This window comes from Lissotriton helveticus, chromosome 3_1, assembly GCF_964261635.1.
Source record: "Lissotriton helveticus chromosome 3_1, aLisHel1.1, whole genome shotgun sequence".
Taxonomy (NCBI): domain Eukaryota; kingdom Metazoa; phylum Chordata; class Amphibia; order Caudata; family Salamandridae; genus Lissotriton; species Lissotriton helveticus.
In genome coordinates this window covers 1754352954-1754367152 of record NC_136061.1, presented here as the reverse complement: position 1 = coordinate 1754367152, position 14199 = coordinate 1754352954, and the positions used below count along the sequence as shown (strand labels likewise).

The 14199-nt window shown below is 44.2% G+C and overlaps 1 protein-coding gene across 2 annotated transcripts in view; it reads right to left on the bottom strand.

Moving 5' to 3' along the window:
* The window catches only part of YTHDF2 (YTH N6-methyladenosine RNA binding protein F2), a 68152-nt gene extending 55091 nt beyond the window's left edge, over positions 1–13061 (bottom strand). The window contains exons 1-4 of one of the 2 annotated variants that reach the window (XM_078682571.1): positions 12839–13029; positions 11811–11838; positions 9821–9900; positions 4571–6145 (exon numbers count right to left, since the gene is read on the bottom strand). In XM_078682571.1, the coding sequence (XP_078538697.1) occupies positions 4571–6145; positions 9821–9900; positions 11811–11838; positions 12839–12865 (1710 nt within the window). In that variant the 5' untranslated portion in view covers positions 12866–13029. Of the gene's footprint in view, positions 1–4075; positions 6146–9820; positions 9901–11810; positions 11839–12838 lie in introns of those variants that run through there. The other variant, XM_078682570.1, reaches the window with a different exon arrangement.
* Positions 13062–14199: the final 1138 nt, after the last annotated feature.

The following is a 14199-nucleotide window of genomic DNA, read 5'->3' as shown; positions in this document are numbered from 1 at the left end:
ACCCGGTTAGCCACTGTTTGGTGTGGGTAGATACAAAACGATCCCTATCACAACGTGTACTTTCAGTAAAGGGATCACAATAGTGCAAGAACATTCGCTTCAAGCTCAAGACACAAGTGACTAGGACTATTTGTTAGACAATGATGCTGGGCAGAGGCTGCGTTAATATGACACACGGACACTATAAACCCTCTCCCAATCAGGAACCTCTACTCAGCCACCAAAACATTCTGGTTTCAGCAAAGCCACCTAAAGCAGTGTCTAGGATGTGGTCACTACCTCCTAGGTCCCCATCCACTGGAACTCCCTGCCGCCCAATAACCGGGCTCACTCTAGATTACAAAAAAAAAATCTTAAATGTCATAATGGGATCAGAAGGTAAGAACTATAGACCATCACTGAAACAAAGTTGTAAAAAGCTGTATTTGAACTGACGTGCGCACGATAGATTGACGACATGTATCTGAAACGCAACAGTATGTATTCCCAACTACGTTGACTCCTTTTAATCACCCATTTAATATATATGATATGCAAAGTTACTTTCCTTCTGTTCACTATTGTCTGAAATGTTTACCCAACTACAACTATGGTCTCAGGAGAACTTTTTTTGGGGCCTGGGCATGCAAACATTATCGCCTGGGGAGGAACTTTTTTTTTTTTACAGGAAATGGGTATACCAGTTTAAAGCACTAGTCCTGCCAACCTAAGCAGCCACAAAGAATGCCAGAAGCCTAGCCTCCACCTGCTGCCAAACTGACAGAGGAATTACACAATTTACCTATTCCAAATCAGAATATTTTCCACAACCCCAGGCTCCTGCAATGCACAACAGGGCTCTAGATAATGTCAGCGAGTGTCGGAAAGGAGCAGCAGCATGTCTCCAGAAACTTTTCAGAAACTCAACCCAATCACCTTTCATTACCCAAGCCAGGTCTTCCATGTACAGGAAACCAGCACCCTGGGAACAGTTTTGGAGTAACACCCCGCCCACCAGTAAGGCTAGCTTGAATCCCGTGGCAAAGTGAGCAAGGGACCAACATCTGGGTATACCCAGCCAGGTTACGAACAAAGCAAACCAAAGATTATGATGGAGCACTGAAACTTTTCAGATACTCACCCCCAGTCATAGAAGTGGGTTGAATCCATCATTGTTCTTTAGCTCACTTCGCCACCCCAGTTTAGACTGAGGCATATACAAATCAGTCTTGACCCTGTTACTTATGGGAAGAGTCCAGTCCGAACTTCCAAGCCACGTCTTACTGGAAACCAGCATCCTGAGACCTGGTCAAGACAGATCTGCATATGGCTGGGTATGGGCTGGCGAACTGAGCTAAAGAATGATGATTGATTCGACCCAGATCTGTGATTTTGGGTGGGGGTTGAAGAGTTTCAGCACTCCCCACGTCATCTCTTTGTGTTTGCTCAACTAGGTCCACCAGCGCAGCAAGAAGTAACTCTTGCCAAGATTACTACGGTTCTACATGAGGATAGGTCTCTGAAGCCCAGAACAAACGGCTGATGAAAGTCCGGGTGAGCCTCACACATTCTCGCCAGAGAGTGCAAACACTAACCTCTGAGCACCTGTGTAACAGCTTTACACAGGCAGCCCGTAGACATCTCCTTCAAAGTAATATGCATCGCCCATCAAGCAATCCAGGAGAATGGACCACTACACTGACTGAGCACCTATCAGCTAACAATGCCCTTACATTCCAGGCGGGTCCAAAGGGCTTTTGCACTGTAAGTAAAATAATGATAATTTTCCAACCACTGATTCCAAAGTCTAGACAGCAAACCTACTGAAAGTGACCAATTGCAGTATAAAAAAAATTGAGTGCACCCAAATGCTGGCTTCTCTCCATTCACTTAATTGAAAGAAAGTAACTAAAATGAAAGTTTTCAAATGACTATTCACACCCTGCCCTACGACTCATGAACAGCGTCCTATACAACGCCGTGTAAGCTGCAAGTCTTCAAACCTGAAATGCTGTCTCAAGAGACCTACATCATCCGCCATCCTTACAACTATTGGTCTAACTAAGAGTCAGATGCAAACGTGCTTTGCGGCCTCATCAAGAGTATGGCATGCTATAAATTCTGCAATACAATACGACATGCAGTAAAAACCCAGCAGGGAACACCTGAATTCCTTCCTGTAAGGGACCGTTACTCAAATGTATGTGTGAAAACGATATTTGGGTATGCTATTTTTTAGGGTTGTGTCGTATTTGGCACAAGTGGGACGTAGTGAAAATGGAGGGGCAATGAACAAAGGATTGCTAATGAAGAAAGAGCGATGTAATTAACAGACGACTTGGTGACAACTTAAAAGACTGTGTTTGGACGTGCCAGTTTTAGGGACACCTAGGAAAGCTGGTTATAAACCACTTAGCACACAAGCTCCAAACTTCCACCCGAAGACCATTCCAAGGGATGGCTTAGCTGAATAGAAAACTGAGTTTTCAAAAAACAAAAACCGCCAAGTTTGCAGTTTCTTTTGCCCCAAAGTTGACCAACTCGTGCCTCCATCAGTCTAATGAAATATGGGATTCACCTGAGAAAATCAGCTGCGGGTCAACATTCTGTTCAGCTACCACAAAAGCAAATCAATATAGCCCCAGAATTTCTTTGGAAAAAAGCGTGTAATAGACTGAAGACAGATAGATGCTCGTAATGGGCTACAACTAAGTATTGCTTATCACGAAAGAAATGTGCATTCCTGCAGGAACCGAGATTACATTATTACGCAAAACCACAAGTAACGCAACTTTGCCCTAAAGCAACGTTTTCCTGCTGCAGCAACATCAATTTGTGGGAGATACCTTAGAAATTACAGAGAGCAGCACCTAAATACTAGGCATTTAAAAGGTTTTGACTTTTGCCTATTTTACGTCAGTCTAATAAATAGCCAGGCGCAGCAATCGATAATCACCCGCTTGTATGCCATCACCACCAAGTGGGCAGAAATGCAATGCATGTCAACGCACAAAAAGGTCCAGGTTAACCACATGGCCAACATCACAAGTTCTGTGTTTGACAACATGTGCTGTTACCGAATGTTAGGAGATGCCACAAACTGTTACCATCAGGCCCTGGAAAAGCCCCTTCAATTGGGTGAAACAGAACAGTTCATCTGCAAAACAGCTAAGGATAAAACGAATTTGTAAATCGGCTATAAGCGGTACAAGGAACGGTACTTATGTTAGGGGAATTTGTAGAGTGCAAGACTCACTCGGGAGAGTACCCTGGGCCTAGGTGAAGAACCATGTCTTCAGTTCCTTGTGAAATACAATACATTTAAAAGTGGAACGGTCTGCAGTGAGTACAGAGGGTGGCAGACAAATACCCCACTTTTTTTTTAATTTCGAAAATCTGAAGTTTAGAATTATCCACATGATCGAACTGCGGGAGTTTCAAGCTAGGGCAGCTGGATAGATATACCAGAGTTACAAACGTAAAACAGTTCATTTTGTACATTCTATGCAAGATGGTCTTAAGTGAATATCTTGTTAACTGGCGAGGCTAGGACACCGATGGACCACCCCTTGAGTCACTCCTACTTTAAAGCGTCCTTTGCCAAAGACAGACTACTTAGGTAGTTAAGTAATTGGCATAAAAAGCCAGATGTGTCTGGATCAGGGGGAACACAGTTACTAATAGAGGCTAAACTTTCCTAGATCAATCAGCATACTTGCATTTCAGTTGTTCAGTCTACTGTAGAAGTCAATTAGACACAGGCCACTCTGGAGCTTTTCATGTGAAGTAATTTGTCCTAGAAACATACTATCAAACGTTTTTTTTTTTTAATTATTACCCTCAGGATACGCATGTAGAATTAGTTGTATTTTTACCAGTAAAATTAAAACGTCCCTTCAAAACCGCAAGTGAGTCCTGGGCACAGAACATATATACGTACACAGAATGGAGGGCAGAACAGATTTCCAGGACGCAAACTTAAATACCTGGAACAGGTGAAGCCACGATTTTAAAAAAGGAGAAAAAAAGCAGGGTTCTTGAAGCCCAGTCCTTAGATAAGTAAATTTATAAAGAAGGGTGCATGTAACAAATTAACCACTGCTCGGAACAAAATCTTTATTTGATGATGAGTACTCCAGCATGCATTATAGAGAGCAATATGCTCCTTTTAAGCCCAACTAAGATGTCACTACATGGCTGTAAGTGTTTAGAATAGCCAAACGAACATTCAAACTTCACTCCAGACGATAACCTGGTGCCGTGGCCGTCCATAAAGATTTGCAGAAAGGGGGAGCCCTGGGTCCACTTCCACCACAGATGGTCGAAAAGTCACTTAACCTCACCCATCGTGCACAGAGGTCACAATAGCAGTGGAAGGTCACCCATAAGTGCCTGAACATTCACTTTTGTAATAACACCACTTTTAGGTTCATATTTTCTGAGGGGAGGGGTTAAAGCAAAACGTTTAAAAAAGGATAAACATGAAATCCAACGCAAAATCCCTTCTGTGCCCTCAGCCTATGCTGGATAGTCCTCTGCACTCCCAGAGACAACCACCTTACAAAGGAATGGAGTCGGGGCAGAGAGTTACCTTTTTGACCGTGTCCTCCTCTTCTTGGCGTTTCTCGTAGTGCGAGAAGTCGTCAAAGATGGAGGTGGTGTGCTTGTAGCTGGCAATGATTTTCAGCACCTGCTTGGCCTTCTCCAGAGGCACCTCCTGAGTGTCCCTGGAGTTGGTGACCGGTTTGTTCTCGTTGTTCTCCAGGCGGATGTGCCGCAGCTGGCTGTTGGGAACGTCCTTCACAAATATCCACCTGACGTCGAAGCGTCCCTTCCACTTGTCCTGGGACCACACACCAGCACACGTGTTGTAGTCCACGGCAGATTTCATTTCCGCAACCCCACAGAAGTGGCCGCTGCCATTGACACTGAACAGCAAGTAAACAGGACCCTTAGCATTCATGGAGCGGTAGGCAGCATCCAGTCTCTTGTTACCATGCTCTGTGCTGCACCAGATGTTGTATTTGATGGAGCGGTGTATATCGTCCTCAGAGTAACTCTTGATGATAAAAACACGCCCATGTTTAGGGTTCCAGTCAAAATCCTTGGGGTTATAGTTGTTAATAGACCTTAGCTTCTCCAGGATAGGATGAGGCTCTGAAGGAACAGAACCAGAATTGGCCTGCGACAGGCCAGCCCCATTGCCGTCCACACCATTCTGCCCGAACGCATTTCCACGGTTCCTGGGAGCTACCCAGCGAGTAGGTTGGGCTTGCTGTTGCACAGGCAATTGAGTGGGCTGCGGCGGTGGAGGCGGCAAGTTTTGCTGCTGGCCCAAAGAAACTTGCGATACTGGCTGGCTGTTCATCTGCTGTCCCACCGGCTGAGGAGAGATTTGGTGAGGCTGCTGCCCAGTGTTCTGAACTAAAGTGTGCGGAGGGGCCTTGGCCACTGGCCCTTTGTTATCCCAAGTTCCAATATCCATATTGTTCTTTATTGGGGGTGGAAGATTTGAACCTGCAATCCCATTCTTGGTCTTCAACTTGGGCTGCTGTTTTGCAGGTTTGCTAGCAATATCCGCCCAAGAGGTTGGTTTTGGAGGAGCAATGGTAGCTGGAGGCAAGCTGTTAGAAACAACATTACTAGATATAGATCCACTGCCCACAGCTGAGCCAACTCCTTTGGGGATGTTGCTGGATACATCTGTGCTGCCCAATTTCAGTGCAGCCATTCCCTGGTCTATTGTGTTCATACCAGGAGCCTTATTCAGAGTCTCATTGGCAAATGCAGACTGGCCGTCAATCATGGCACCACCAAGGGAGCTAGGTGCATAAGCATAGTTGCTGCTATATCCAGAACTTTGAGTGGATTGACCCTGAGAGCTGTTAGTGCCCCAGGCCGAAAAGTCAATTCCACTGGGGAAAAAGTTGAAGCCATGCTGGCCAAGGAAAGGAGTATTGCTCAGGGTTCCAGGCTGTCCAAACATGGCATCTGGGAGGAAATGTGGCTCCCCGTTGCTGAGCTGTCCGTAGGAAGTTAAGTAGGACATTGGTGGGTCCCCACCTGTAGACCAGGCAGCAGCTTCACTCAGCGAATAGGAGAAGCCAATGGATGGGCTGTAGTAACTTGGCAGATAGGAATCCGACATGGCAGTGTATGCATTGTTCTGCAAGGAAGAAAGACAATAAAATTTAGCCAGATCAAACAGTTACACTTCGAAGCACACAGCAGTAACAAGACGTTATGGTCTCTCGTGCCTGCCATGCCAATTCTATGCAAATTATGGGCTTAACAAAAAGTAGCTTTAGAGTCAAAACAGCCCAAGAAAATAACTACAACATAACCAGAATGTGGACACCCCAACCCATCCGCCAAATATATTTTTTTTATACATTTAAAAACTTGCTATCAAGCACTTTATATACTCAAGCAAGTCTTCACTCAAAACTACCCTGCTCGGATGATTAAATACTTTTATAGAAATTGAAACCACTTCCGACAATTTATAAAGGGCGTATCGCCCTGAAATGCATTTCAAACCGATTTGGTCCTAGGTGCACAAGATGCAAATCTAGTTTCAAAAACTAACAGCAACAAATTAGACTTAAAGCATGGGGACATTTTATGCAGTTGAGAACACATTTATACCCAGCAATAAAGGAAAGGCTACAAGAACTGCACAAAATGCCTCAAAAAAAAGGATACTGAAATGCATTTGTCTAGTTAGAAGAGGGCGCATTCAGCAAATTGAATCAATTGCAGAGAGAATCTTGTGTAGGCGGAGGGATCAATATGAAATATTGCCTTTTTGATAGTACGCAAGTTCCACCATACATTAGCTGACAATTCCTTAGATCCTTCACAATTCTGCCCCTCTTCAAAAACAAAATGTAACTGTATTGGTATGCTACGGACTTGGCTACAACAAATTTAGACTGTTTCATTCCTTCTTCCTATACTATCCTCCCATTTCCCCCCCACACGTTGTTCAATGACAAGTGTGTCCACAGTGGAATGCAAACTGTGCTTTAAGCACTCTGAGCTTAGGAAAAGTTCTCGTTCCTGGGCTGCTGGCATACTCTTCACATTAATCAAAACTCTGCAGCTCTGCCCCTTCTTACCTTTCTGTGGCCTGCCCGCTACAGTCCTGAGCAAGTGTAACAGGTTCACAACTCAACAACTCTCTTCAGACCAGTTGGCATGATCAAAGTCCATTCGGTCTGAGCCTAGCTTACTCTATACTGCTCGCTTTATCACGCCCCCCCCCCCTAACTGCAATCCACAATTTGTGTTGTGAAGAGAGAATCGACTTTCGCATTCTATTGGAGAAAGTGTCCTGATCTCATCCATACCTTTACATTTTGGCCCAAATGAAAAAATCTGATCAATTCCAAATGAAACCGTAAAACGCCTAAAAGACCTTTTAAGTAGAACTGAAACTACTCATTTTACAAAAAAATGCATGGTTCATATGAGGGGCAAGAATAGATGGACCCAGACGAATGTCAATGATCCTGGCACAGGGATTAGGCCAACAGTCTAGTAGTTCACTTGGGACATACTGTCATATCCAAGTAATGTGGACCGGGACCCCCACAATAAACTGCGGGATAAAAGGCAGGTTATGCAAAGGTGGCTTATGGAGAAGTGGGGAGAATTTTAATTGCTGGTTTCATTTATTGTTTAATAATCTTTGGTGAGGACTACTTGTTCACTCCATGCATGCTTCTTGAGATTAGCAGTTTCGCTTGTGATCCATTTAAAAAAAAAAAAAAAAAGTGGTAATGAAAGAAGGAAAAAAAACCGAGTGACAAACATGACAAGAAAATCAAAACTTGGATTACTGGAGTGTTTGCAAACAAAAATATGGGTAAAGGAGATGAAAGCCTGGACAGTACTACATGGATCAGACAAAGAGCAACACGCTTGGGGCAGCGTTTAAATATATTAGGCTGGGTATTACTACTATGTGTTATGCCCTGTACACAAGACATATCTACAAAGTCAGGAAACGGGAAACTAGAGTAAATGAATAAGTATTAACAGAGTTGGTAGTAGATCAACTACAGATCAAACTGTACATCAATTTGCCAAAGAGAATGCGGCACCTTTTTACTACAGCTAAAATACTGTTTACCGTTCAATTCGTTTTAAAATGGAACTATTCCCCGTAAACAGAGCCTCGTGAACTGTGGGACAATGGAGGTACAATGTAGCACAACCAGGCACAATAATATTTAGTAATTTCAACACCCATTAACACCGTCTGGGTAAAGTGGTGCCTCGTTATTATAAGTTTATCATAGCAATAAGCAATCGAAAGGCCACCAATTGACTTTTATAAAGGGTCCATTACTGCACAGTATCACATTTTAGTACAGTTTAGTAAATTCTGGTCAGTGTGGCTATTTGGCGGGGGTGGGGGGGGGGGGGGGGGGAATTATGCAACAAACGTTATATTTTAGGGCAAATCCAGCAAGTTCAAAATTATGCAGAATACACTCCTGCATCACAGAAACCAAGTGTTCCTGCTCATAATGGAGGCTCCCTGTTTTGCGTTTTTACAGATAAATACAGAAAAACATTTTCTTGACTATTTTTAAATGTGGATAAAAACGGAAATTTGGTGCTTGGAGTGACCCTAAACACACTTTGCCATAAGTGCCAGGCCAATAACTGTGTGGATAGATAGGTAAGGAGGTTAAAAAATAAAAACAATCAACAGTGTAGAATATATACAAAATGTGCCACCTGCACCTTTTTCAGGAAGCCGATTGAACCCATTCCCCCCCCCCCCCCCCCCATCACAAGATCATATTGTCAGTGATTACCTGGCACTTTTGGAAGCCTTTATTGCCTTAAATGTGCCAGTTCTTTGGTAGTGCAGCCAATTCTGCAAATTTTGTAAGGGAAAAACTAATGGGGAAATTGTTCAACAAATTATAGCTGCTCCAGCCTATGATGAATGTTTTACTTACCATGGACTTTATTTTGGGGCTTAGAACACCCCCATACATTGCAAAGAAGTGCTGAAAAATGCAACAACGTGCAGGTATTTCCATTAATCTTCCAACCGAAGAAAAGACAAGCAAGCAAACATCTTCAAAGCAGTACTAAGAACAATTGCTCAAGTTCTAACAGCATGACATACTACCGGAGAAGATTCACTTGACGGTCCTAATGGTTAAGTCCCTCCTGAGTTGGAGGAGACAGCATAACAGAAGAAAGGAATGTGGTCAAAGCTCACAGGAAAGCTGATTTTATTGTAGGCATTCTTAACTACAGTTCATGGGTGTTTTCATGTGGGAGGGGGCGGTCATCTGATGAAATACCCCAGGAACATCGCAACCTGACAGGGCAATTGTAAGGATCTTCCATAACCAGCAATAAAACATTAACAATTCTAGCTTCCAGTTATCTGAAAACACCCCAAAATCATCATCAAGATAATGCTTTGACAGCCTTACTTTTAACCTGACTACAGGTAGTGTATGTATTAAGTGCGTTACCTAGAGTAATACAAGAATTTTCAGATTCAAAAACAAATAATTTGTGGTGCAGTCAACTTTGAGGAAACCAGAGTATCCCCAATCGCATTCGCTCACAAGTTCACAAGTCTGAGCTTCCAGTTATCTGAAAACACCCCAAAATCATCATCAAGGTAATGCTTTGACAGCCTTACTTTTAACCTGACTACAGGTAGTGTATGTATTAAGTGCGTTACCTAGAGTAATACAAGAATTTTCAGATTCAAAAACAAATAATTTGTGGTGCAGTCAACTTTGAGGAAACCAGAGTATCCCCAATCGCATTCGCTCACAAGTTCACAAGTCTGGCTCACCTGTCTAGCTTGGGGGTTCAAATAAGGCTCGTAGTCGTCATCATTCAAAGAATCCTTGGGATGCACGGCTCCGTTTTGCACTGGGAAGGACAAATCGAAGCATTAAAGCACATTTAAGTTTGTGCCTACATATGTACTACAGAAGAAGAAATATTCATGTGAACACAAATAAGTAGGTTGACACATCCCCCTAACCCCCCAAAAGAGGAAACCAAACTAGAAAGAAGGTGGTGAGAGCAGAGGAAAAGCTGAGATTAAATAGTTTGGTTTACATAGCAGTTTAGTGAAAAACAACTGCCTGCCTTATCCAAAATATGCAGGATCAGCTTCTACTCTCCATTTGCACTCACTCCATTGGCTTCCCGTGAGCAGGAGAATCATTTTCAAGATCTGCTGTATAGTGCATATATTGCTAAACTGCAAGGGACCCAAATACCTAGCGGAGTAGCTCACCCCTTACCTGCCAGGCAGACCTTTACGATCTATGGGCAAACCATTTTCTTACCGTGCCCTGAATCAGGAAAACTTTATCTGGGGCAGAGCTTTCTCCTATTTGGCCCCTGGCTACTCGAATAAGCTTCCTACTCACATACGCAAGAACACTGATCACCTTTGCAGAAAACAGCTATTCCAACACTTATGCTGCCTCGCTTGTTGGTCTCTGCTGCCCTGAGATACCCCTCTCGGGGGATGGGGGGATTCATGTGCATTATAAGCTAAATTAACAGAACATAAAATGCACAAAAGTGGAATAAATAAATGTGCTCTGAAAACTAGCACGGCAGGAGAGTTATTTAACATAATTGTCTACCTGATTCAATTTGCGAGGACCTCCTCATAGTGGATTCTGACTGGCCCCAGAAAAAAATATATATATATCAATTGGGTGACAAATAGGCCACAACTAGTTGCTTTAAATTTTTATTTGGTAAGTTCTTCCTAGAAAATTGTATATGCTAAAGACGAACCCTACACTCAACCTGTGGCCCTGCCGTTAGGCACATGGTTTCAGGCTGCCCCATCGCTGCAAACAGTTAAGGGAGACGGGTGGATGGTTCGTTCATCAGCCGCTGTTACCATCGGAACCCAACTTTAGAAAGTCGTAGTCCCTTCTGACTGAAGTCACACAGGCACTACGAAACGGCAGGGAGGAGATATCGAGTTGCAGCTTTTAATGCTTAAAGTGCCTTTAGAGTAGCAAGGAAGGCAAACTGAAGTCCATGTGTGGAATGACAGAATCTCCAATGCAATAAAGATTAATACAGCAGACCTATTTTTTTGCCAGGGCCAAAAGTAACCGATGACAGACATGAGAGGCTTCACCTGCCAAGTTCAACTGCACAATAAAGACATTTGCTAATTACTGTCCTACTTAGTCAATTACCGATATGAAAAAAGTAGCCATTTCTTTGATCTTTCTTCAGCAAAAACGTGGGCAAATGGGATATGAATACAATAACAAAATCAATATTTTAATATAACAGTTTGTAGCATGCATAACAGACCCAGAGATATTGGTGCCATATAACCCTTCAAACCAATGTCTTCCTTTGTGGCAATTAATACCGGCTGCTAAAGACTGTCTGATTGTATCGCGGCCAATATGTGGAATTAGCTAGATATAACAGTTAAATCAACAAACCGCTAAAGACTGTAGTAACGCTTCGTAATAAGAGCATGATGCAGGACTTCAACGCAAGAGAGAACTGCCTAATGTGTGAAATCTCTCCGGTGCAAAGATAGCCGCTCTGTATTAATAGACTATCCATCTTTCTGTATGGTCTACAGAGCATCTCGGGGAAATCGTCGATCACAAGTTTAATATACTACAAATTCCTCGTAAAGTATTAGACCCATGTTAGAAAGCCGCCCTTAAAGTTACAATTGAAATCTGCAAAGATAAACCTCACGTGAAAATCAATCAACTTTAGTGACATAATAAAGCATCAATTCCCAGTGACCACGGTCGGGAATCGGTAGAGGTTCTCACCTTTGTTTCCCTGGCTGCCTTTTGGTCTCTGCAACATGTCCGAAGCAAATTCCATTGGAAACGGGTAAAGAAAAAAAAAAGTAGTTAAGAGCAAGTGCATTACAAGAGCAATGAAGACTGCATTGTGAATTGAGGGGGCAGCTTAAGCATTAAGGGAAGCGGGTACTAATGCTGAAAAAGAACTGGTACCATGGAGCCACCCACGACTGTCAAGTAGTACTGATAAGAGTATCGGAAATATGCCTTTATTTTAGGGATAGGGAAGTACTTGAGATTATTTATGCTGAGCAGCATGACGTGCATAGCGAGACGCATAAGTAAAACACTGCGGATTGGTAGAACTGGAATGCCATGTCCTGGGGGAAAACTGGGAAGGGGGCGCCAAAGAAAATCAATGAAGCCTGTGCAAAGTAGAGGATCCAAAAATGGAAATAAAACCAAACCATATGCTAATAAAAAAAGCAATTCCCACCCAAAAAGTGAGGGCAATTAGGCTTGAGGTCAAAAAGGGGTAGAAGGATGCTGAAGAGGGGTGAGTGCCAAAATGACTCGTGAGAAAAAGACTGGAGTGAGCGCAGGAATTACATTCTAAATGGGGGAGCGAAAGCGCGCAGAGTGACGGGTGGAAACCAAGGCGGTAGAGTAAAAGGAAATCCGATGCCGGGGAACAGAATACACGGGGAAGGGAAAGATCCGCGGGCCGTTTGTCTAGGAGTGGAGTACCAGGCCTTTGCGGTGAGTCAGAAAGAAGCCAGGTTGGGTCTTTGAGGATTTAGGGCCTGTACTGAGGAAGGAAAGAGAACCCGAAATGTGTCAGAGGCCTGTGCTGAGGGGTCCGTACCAACCTAACCTGTAAGCAGTCACGAAGTGTGAGATCTGCGTATACAATGGAGAAATGGACTTATGAAGGGGTAAGGGTTGTGACAGTGAAGGCCCACGCTTCCGCCCGAGCCGCGGCCCTCCCGCGCTAGAGAAGCGCGCGGCCTTTCCCGGCCAGTGCTGGCGGCATGCCGGCAGGATGGCCTCACCTGCTCCAGTAGACTGCTGGCGGACATGGCGGCGGGAGGGCGGCTGAGGAGGGTCGGCAGCGGAAGGAGAAGACCTCGCGCTCTCACTGTAGCTCGCGCTGCTGCTGACGCCTCGCGCTCCGTCTCCTCTGGCTCCTTCTTGGTGTGCGCGCGCCCTGGAGCTGTGCGTCTCGAGCGACGGTCTCGCGCACGTTTCCTTCAGCAAGGGCGTGCGTCCGTACGTAAGTTCGTGCACAATTGTGTTGCCTCCTTTGCCTCGCCCCTAATTCCCAAGAAGAATAGGCTACTCTGGAGGACATGTTGGGGCCAGGCATTCCGAAACGCTGTACGTGTATCGTGGATTTATGTCTTTACTAGTTTCGATATGGTACATTTTACAAACATAAATGTTCACTGAATTCTGTAGCTACTACGCGCAGCGCTTCGGTCTTCTCTTCGACTTTGCGCGTACCAGAGAAGAGCTGCGCGTGACACCTCCCCCGCCAAGGAGAAAACTTCGCGTGCGCGCACGTAAATCTGAAGGAGGCAAGACGCCGTGACGCTATCGCGTACATTCTTAGCGGAAGTACGTTTATAACAGGGAATGAAGAAAGAGGCGTGTGCAGAAGAGGAAGAAAGACTCTTTCTTTGTATTGTGCAATGGGTGGGTTCTCCGCAGGCCCAATGATACAGCACCGAGGCCTGTGGCTTGGGCCTCCAGGTTAGGCCTCGTTGTCCCCGGTACTTAAGAATGACTGCACCGGGTTTTTATCATACCTATTCTACGTGTGTACAATTAGTCGTAGATTTTAACGTTTAACAAATAAAAATGATGCTCCTTTAACTTTTAACCTTTATTTCTCTTTAAACTTCATCCACTCGTAATACAAGTAGGGAGGAAATTGGTTGCTCCATGTTGTGCGAGTTCCTGTGTGTTTCACCGTAATCTGCTTATTTAATTTGACCTGTTAACGTTCTAAATTCTGTATGCTGGGATGTGGTTGAGGAATGATTGGCATTTCGAAGAAGTGTTTTGTTAATTCGTGGCCTAACGAAGGCCCTGGCTTTGCCAAGCCTTTAGAGAGGATCAAATGAACTACACAAGACACTTAGTGTATGACTGTAAAGTGCTCAGCAATGAGTGGCAGAAGCACCTTAGTGTAAGACCTCGGGTTGCATGCTTGACACATTGGTTGGTAGCTTCCGGGTGGCTTGCGACATCTGTTATAACCTTTAATTTAAAAAGACAACATCAAATAAAGGTAACTTACCGTACATCTCACTACTGGGTGCTCAACACATTAAGTTTCTCAGTCTCTAGCTGAGTGGAGAGTTGGCCCTTAGTCGATATGGGTGACCTCAGGGTTTTCCTCTGGCCGCTG